Here is a 7,677-nt window from a genome sequence, read left to right on the forward strand (position 1 = left end):
TAACATATGGAAGTAAAGGCAGTAACTCATAACAACCATTAAGATGTTTGCTTTTAAGCAGGTGACCAGTAAATGCTGCCTGCTGATTGGTTGCTATGGTTTACCGCTCCAAGGAAACTGTTGCCTTTTATTACATAACCCCTTTAGCCTCATAACTAGAACAGTAGGATATGCACCAAACCCTTCCTGTTAGTCAATTTTTTTTGTATAACCCAGAAACCTGCTACAGAGTACTGGGCCTGTTGTGTTATTGTAGTTCACATATCAATAGTTACAATAAAGACAGCTGATCCAGTGGCTGACTTTCAGATTAAGGGCTGTGGCACACGGGGAGATTGCCCGCACCAAATCTCCCTTGTTGCGGGCGACTAATCTTCCCGATATGACATCCCACCGGCGAGAATGTAAATAGCCAGTGGGATGGCATACGCGGTGCCGCGATTGCCGAAGTTGCCTCTCGCATTTATATTAAAAGGTTGCCTTCATCTCTTTTTAAAGATAATCATTTTCACGAGCCCTGAGCCACTAGAAAAGCTTTCATTGCGGTCAATGGGAGCAGACCCGCATATAATTACATTTTTCCTGCTCCTAATGACAAGTTAAATGCCCATTCCCTAGCTGTAAATACATGTAACTGTTAATAGCAGAACTCCAACCTCAAAGACTAAGGTGTCCAAAATGGAATGCTTCAGCTTTTGTAGAACAACTTATCACTGAGGATGGAATATGGCTAAAGCCTGCAGGTAGCTACAGCATAATAACTTGGAATGAAAGCACACAAAGGCATACAGTTAAAATAGAAATATCTAATTTATTGATTTATGATTAGATAGAAGGGAGCAGCTTTGTTATATGCATGTACCAAACACAAAATACAATTCTCAGAGGGCGATCACTCAACATTTTAAATTACAGAGATATGACTGATGATTCTCACAGCAGTGAAGAGATACCTGCAAAGCACAGAGTAAATAGTAATTAAAATGAGCATTCAAGTCACTGAGGAGACAAAGCTTTCAGTATTTAGCAAGACACGCTCCTTTTAATGTTTCTATATACAGTAACTTCGCAAGAAAGCTTCATTAAAAATGTAATGTATAGGAAATTTTCCCTTCACATGAATAATAAAAAAAAAACCACAAACACAAGAGTAGTGTAGAAATGATACCTATATTGGCTAACAATAAAAATACATTGCAAGCTTTCGGAGCTCTAAGGCCCCTTCATCAGGCATAATACAAATGAAAACTGGAATGGCACAACATTTATACTGTTAGATCAGAGAGAAGTGTTCACAAGCAATAAATTAGGAAGTTACAGATACATAGAGATAACTTGTCAAGATAATAAAAGTAATTAATGTTTATTAGGATGGGTTTTAAATAGTCCAGGGGTCTGGATTCAGTCAGGTCAGATAGCGTGACATGAAACCTGACCCCAAATTTAGGCCCTATCTTAATGTGTTGAATAACTCCATACATTTGAATTCATAGATCTTCCTTTCTCATGCAGATTCATTTTTTAATCCAATATGTCTAGTACCAGTTTTCATCAAGCTTATTCTAAAGCAAGTGAAACACCCTTTTTTCATCACCCATTTTAGGCTATCATTGATTTTCTCAGTGTTAACCCCTACTCTAAACTTAGTCTTAAACCATGTCAATCATATTCTGACTAGTCAAGCTGCCAGTCACAATGTTATCTATCCTTCCTCACCATTGTTGGACTTGCACTGCTTGAGAACCTCACTGAATCCTTCGCACAGAGTCAGGTCACTTTGCGTAGTAGCACAGTCTAAGAACTGTTTCATTTCATAATGACAAGGTCCATGGTGTGGTGGAATCTGCTGAGGGACAGCAGAGGACCTTTGGGGCTCCTGAAGGAAAGAGATATACAGAGCTGTGTAAATCAAGTTACAATCATAAGAGATTCACAAAAAACTAGACAGATGACCTAAAAGGTGAAACTTGAATGCATTTCTTGAGCAATTTACTAAAGATAAAGTTTAAAACATGAAGGATGAAAATGATGAGATAAGAATTGGCTTACCATATATATCAGATATTTTACTTCAACACAAAATCAGATTGCAGCAATATTTTAATAATTAACCGCAACTTACAAAAAAGTTTATTTTTACTGTGCTGTGTAATTAGTTGTACCTTCATTTGGCTAAAAAGTGTACTGCAGACACACATAGATCAAAGAGGAGAGCCCGTCTTGTAACATCTGCTAGATACATATATATATTACAGGTATAGGTTGTTCAGCAAGACTATAAGAATCTATAATGATGTTCTTCTGATTACTGATCTAAATGTTATTCCCCAATAAAAGGTGCTAATATTACAAACAATTTTATTAAGAAGCTAGGACTAATTCAAGCTACCCATGGTTTTTTACACAGGTCTTTTACACAAAGTTAAAGTGCTACTGCTGGCAGTCTCAAATGTGTAATACAGAAACCCGATCATCGCATTTTCGTAACAAATAGCAGCTTTCACCCGGCGGCCATTTTCCCTCTCACACAACTTCAGCGACATTTACATCTGCAAACAGCACATGTGCACTGTAAAGCTAATGCAATGAAGAATGCAGGCTTACACAGGCAGAACTTACTTTAATAAAAAAAAAACCCTGCTTGTGCCCTGTAATGGTTAAACTGAGCTCAGGAAAGGTGATTAGGAGAAAAAAACATGTTTCTCCAGCACAACTAGGGCAGAGTTTCTATGGAAACCAGCAGTGCCATTTTATTCACTGGCTGCTAGACTGGAGGGTGTGTTTGGTAACCTGAGTTAAGAAGAACTGAGCATGCTCAGTTAGCCAAGGGCCAAGTCAATTTCTAAGGGAAGGGGCTGAGTGGGTATGAGAAGGAGATGGAATTCCAAGTGATTAGGGGGTTTTTCTGCCATACTATTAACGATGCTGTTCACCGATTACATATTTTGTGGGGTGCTTACAGGTCTTTTAACAGGTTGTGATGCCAGGCAATCAACAAGAAGAAAAGAAATGGGTCTGCTGGTCACACAGGTGTCATTCACTACAAGTTGTATCTCTGTATCTGTACTGAAACACTACCATGTCCCTAATGAGATTCAAAATAGGCCCTGGCATTTTAAAGCGGAAGGAAATGTTCAGTCACTGGTAGGGTTGTTATAATCACTTAACTGATACCACAGACCGGTGCTCCTTTTAAGCAGAAAACTGCACCGGCCGGGGTAACTTACAGCAAGCACCATGAAGTGTCTTTGTCTTCCTGCTTCTAACTTATTTGTGCGGGTGCACATGCGCAGTACAGTGAAAAGCCAAAAAATCTGGGGATGTGGTTTGCTCTGTGGTGCTTGCTAAAACATACCCTGGGCAGGTGCAGTATTCTGATAAAAGAAGCACCAGACCAGAGTATTTTTCAGCAAGCACCACTGACCAATCCTCTGCTTCCACTTCTTTAATAGTCTCTGGTCAACACAGGCATCCTTCTGCTTTAAGTATACCGACACCCAAACAGTGACTGCCATAAAGATTGTCAGTATGGGCCTGTGGACCCATGTATACAGTAAGACTCAGGGTCCAGGGAGCCGTAATCCTGCATTGATGGGGTGATCAATATAACAGTGGATTTGTAGTGATATACGTTTTCCACTATACCATTAAAGTATTCGATAATATTACAATATATTTGTGTTAACAGGGAGTAGCTATTACGAATGCACTGGGCATTAATAATTATACATTTGTGTCAGACCAGCAGTTCAATTAAGACCTTCAGACACCGATTCATATGCCTGAAGTGCTCTTCAACCTAAATATAAAGTGACTTCTGATATTTTACACTGCAGTCACACACAGTTTAGTAAAATAAAGTATAATAACCAGTAAATAACCAGTTTACTTGTGACTTAATGTAAACATTGTAATGTCTCACATGCATTTGTACAGCACTACAGGTAATGGTGTTGACAAGAAAGCAAATTACATTTTACAACCGACCTGTGCCACAGGCTTTGCTGGTTCTGAGCTGCTTCCGCTGAAAGCACCAGTGAGGGCACCTCCAAGGACATGGCCTACCGCTGATCCCACAGCTACTCCAGCTGCAGTAGTAGCCATCTGGGCCATCAACCCAGGGCCCTGTGATGGAGCAGGGGCTGATGCAAGAGCTGAAGGTGGTGGGTTTGCAGGAGCAGGAGCAGGAGCAGGAGAAGAGGCATGGCTGTGTGAGACAACAACAGAACAAAGATCTTTGTGACTTCACCATCTAAGCACAACACTGATCAACGACCACATAAAAAAATTCCTTTATTACTGCATTTATGGACTAGAACAAAGCTATAAATGGTTCTGGTGCATAAATATTCTATTGCCCCCATTACACAGCAATTATTTTATATTTATAACCCAAGTAGCTAAGATTTGAGACACATGCTGGCACTATTAGTAGCTCTTACCTCTTGATGTTGTAGTTTCCACTACTGTAGGAAATCTGAGCAACTTAATCGGTAGATCATTATGCAACACATTAGCTCTTACTTTCGAGGTCACCTTAAGCTCCACATATATATAATGACGACTATTGCAACGCATTAAGATCAAGTTTACATTGTTACGCCACTTTATTCTGTCGGTATTGTGTGTCATTGCCCCAGTTTATTACCTAGACGCCGTGCGAGGGGGTGCACTCCGGCCACCACGAGCCATTGGTACGTCTGCTGCAATGTCAGCTGTCTGGGGACACAACTCGCTCCCGTGCCTTTTAAAGGACACTTACTTGCGCACTTGTTTCCAGAAGCCTCTTTAAAAGGCGGCGCTTTCTGATGACGTACAATTTGCAAGCGCTCTATTCTTAGATCGCAAATCCAGAGAGTTGTGGTTGACTTCCAAGTAATCTTTCCCAGTCCTGCTCCCCACGTTCTCAGGCCGCTTCCTTTCTTTTTATACAGCAGCCCGAAAACGTTATGATTTGTTGCAATAGGTTTCTAGACCAGTAGCAAAGCTTAAACCTTTGATTACGTTACTTTCATTATTGCAGAAGTGCAGCTAAACTGATGTAAACTGCGGAGCCCAAATGGGGCAACTTTGGCGCCCCCCCCCCCTGGATTTAAAGAGCCAGTAATATTGAAAAGTGGTTTATTTGTTATACACATTTTAAGTTTGCATCTGTTAATCCAACACCACCAAAATAAACCATTACATGGTAAAAACATGTCCAACTTAACCCCAGACCAGAAATAGCCAATGAGCATTCCATTAACTCCAGACTTGCCAGTAGAAGTGGCCAATGAGCATTCCATTAACCCCAGACTTGCCAGCAGAAGTGGCCAATGAGCACTCCATTAACCCCAGATTTGCCAGTGGAAATGGCCAATGAGCACTCCATTAACCCCAGACTTGCCAGCAGAAGTGGCCAATGAGCACTCCATTAACCCCAGATTTGCCAGTGGAAATGGCCAATGAGCACTCCATTAACCCCAGACTTGCCAGCAGAAGTGGCCAATGAGCACTCCATTAACCCCAGATTTGCCAGTGGAAATGGCCAATGAGCACTCCATTAACCCCAGACTTGCCAGTGGAAATAGCCAATGAGCATTCCATTAACCCCAGACTTGTCAGTAGAAGTGGCCAATGAGCATTCCATTAACCCCAGACTTGCCAGTAGAAGTGGCCAATGAGCATTCCATTAACCCCAGACTTGCCAGTAGAAGTGGCCAATGAGTACTCCATTTACCCCAGATTTGCCAGTGGAAATGACCAATGAGCACTCCATTAACCCCAGACTTGCAAGTAGAAATGGCCAATAAGAACTCCATTAACCCCAGACTTGCCAGTGGAAATAGCCAATGAGCACTCCATTAACCCTAGACTTACCAATTAGAATACTGCATAATGAAAACAATCTTCACAAGGCAGTTACTCTGATTTATACTGATGGATGGAGGAGGAGCCCACCCCTGTATTTAAAGAGCACACATTTTAAGTTTGCATCTGTTAATCCAACACCACCAAAATAAACCATTACATGGTAAAAACATGTCCAACTTAACCCTAGACCAGAAATGGCAAATGAGCACTCCATTAACCCCAGACTTTCCAGTAGAAGTGGCCAATGAGCACTCCATTAACCCCAGACTTGCCAGTGGAAATAGCCAATGAGCACTACATTAACCCCAGACTTACCAGTAGAAGTGGCTAATGAGCATTCCATTAACCCCAGACTTGTCAGTAGAAGTGGCCAATGAGCATTCCATTAACCCCAGACTTGCCAGTAGAAGTGGCCAATGAGCATTCCATTAACCCCAGACTTGCCAGTAGAAGTGGCCAATGAGCATTCCATTAACCCCAGACTTGCCAGTAGAAGTGGCCAATGAGCACTCCATTTACCCCAGATTTGCCAGTGGAAATGACCAATGAGCACTCCATTAACCCCAGACTTGCAAGTAGAAATGGCCAATAAGAACTCCATTAATCCAAGACTTGCCAGTGGAAATAGCCAATGAGCACTCCATTAACCCTAGACTTACCAATTAGAATACTGCATAATGAAAACAATCTTCACAAGGCAGTTACTCTGATTTATACTGATGGATGGAGGAGGAGCCCCCCTCTGGATTTAAAGAGCACACATTTTAAGTTTGCATCTGTTAATCCAACACCACCAAAATAAACCATTACATGGTAAAAACATGTCTAACTTAACCCTAGACCAGAAATGGCAAATGAACATTCCATTAACCCCAGACTTTCCAGTAGAAGTGGCCAATGAGCACTCCATTAACCCCAGACTTTCCAGTAGAAATGGCCAATAAGCACTCCATTAACCCCAGACTTGCCAGTGGAAATAGCCAATGAGCACTACATTAACCCTAGACTTACCAATAAGAATACTGCATAATGAAAACAATATTCACAGGGCAGTTACTCTGATTTGTACTGATGGAGGAGGAGGCACAAGAAAAAAAAGGATAGTTATATTGGATTTGACCCCAGTTTCCAATCACCTGAGATTCCATAATTAGGCAATGTCAGGGAAACGCCACTCTCAGACACGCCTGACACCGGGACGGGGAACTAAGGGGTTACACTCAGTCACCTTTCACACAGGTTAGACTAACATCAAGCACCCCCAAACCCACCACCGCCCCAAATAACTATTTGCTGCCACCAATCTATCATTATCATTAAGACACAAATATTTCACACAAGCTTTCTTACTGTAGTTAGGGTTAACTTTAAACTAATTCCACAAGCACACTAGCAGCCACAGGGTTAATATTACAGTCCTACCCACTCTCCTGCTAGCAATCAACTGGTTAATTATTATTTACACAAAACTAGCCCTCTACTTAATACACATACAGCCAAGCAGTTAATACATTTAGGCCTGAGCAGTTACATACAAGGTGCGTGGGGATTTTTAAAGAGCCAAAGGACAGAACTTATTAAATTTTATATTTAATATTACAAAGTTAAACAGTGCAAAAAAGGTTTTACAAAAAAGAGACATATACATAAAATAAAAGGGAATAAAAAACACAGAGAAACCCTAAGTACGTTACCGAGTTATCTTTTGTGTCCTCCTGAGGCAAGAGTTAGGAAAATTGAACTCACAATCCAACAGAACTTGGAACCTCAAAATATGAGTTACTAGTACCTGGGTCTGTGCCCTTTTTATCCCCCTGCTGGGCC

The 7,677-nt window shown here is 41.2% G+C and overlaps 1 protein-coding gene across 1 annotated transcript; it reads right to left on the reverse strand.

The window, feature by feature from the left end:
• Positions 1–791: 791 nt before the first annotated feature.
• Positions 792–4,883, reverse strand: chchd10 (coiled-coil-helix-coiled-coil-helix domain containing 10). Its single transcript, XM_002940659.5, has 4 exons — positions 4,649–4,883; positions 3,988–4,207; positions 1,717–1,876; positions 792–953 (listed from the first exon to the last, which is right to left on the reverse strand). Exons 1-4 carry the CDS (start codon positions 4,690–4,692, stop codon positions 934–936), a joined length of 444 nt encoding a protein of 147 aa, XP_002940705.2. The 5' UTR covers positions 4,693–4,883; the 3' UTR covers positions 792–933.
• Between the last annotated feature and the right edge of the window lie 2,794 nt (positions 4,884–7,677).

Source organism: Xenopus tropicalis, chromosome 1 (genome assembly GCF_000004195.4).
Source record: "Xenopus tropicalis strain Nigerian chromosome 1, UCB_Xtro_10.0, whole genome shotgun sequence".
NCBI lineage: Eukaryota > Metazoa > Chordata > Amphibia > Anura > Pipidae > Xenopus > Xenopus tropicalis.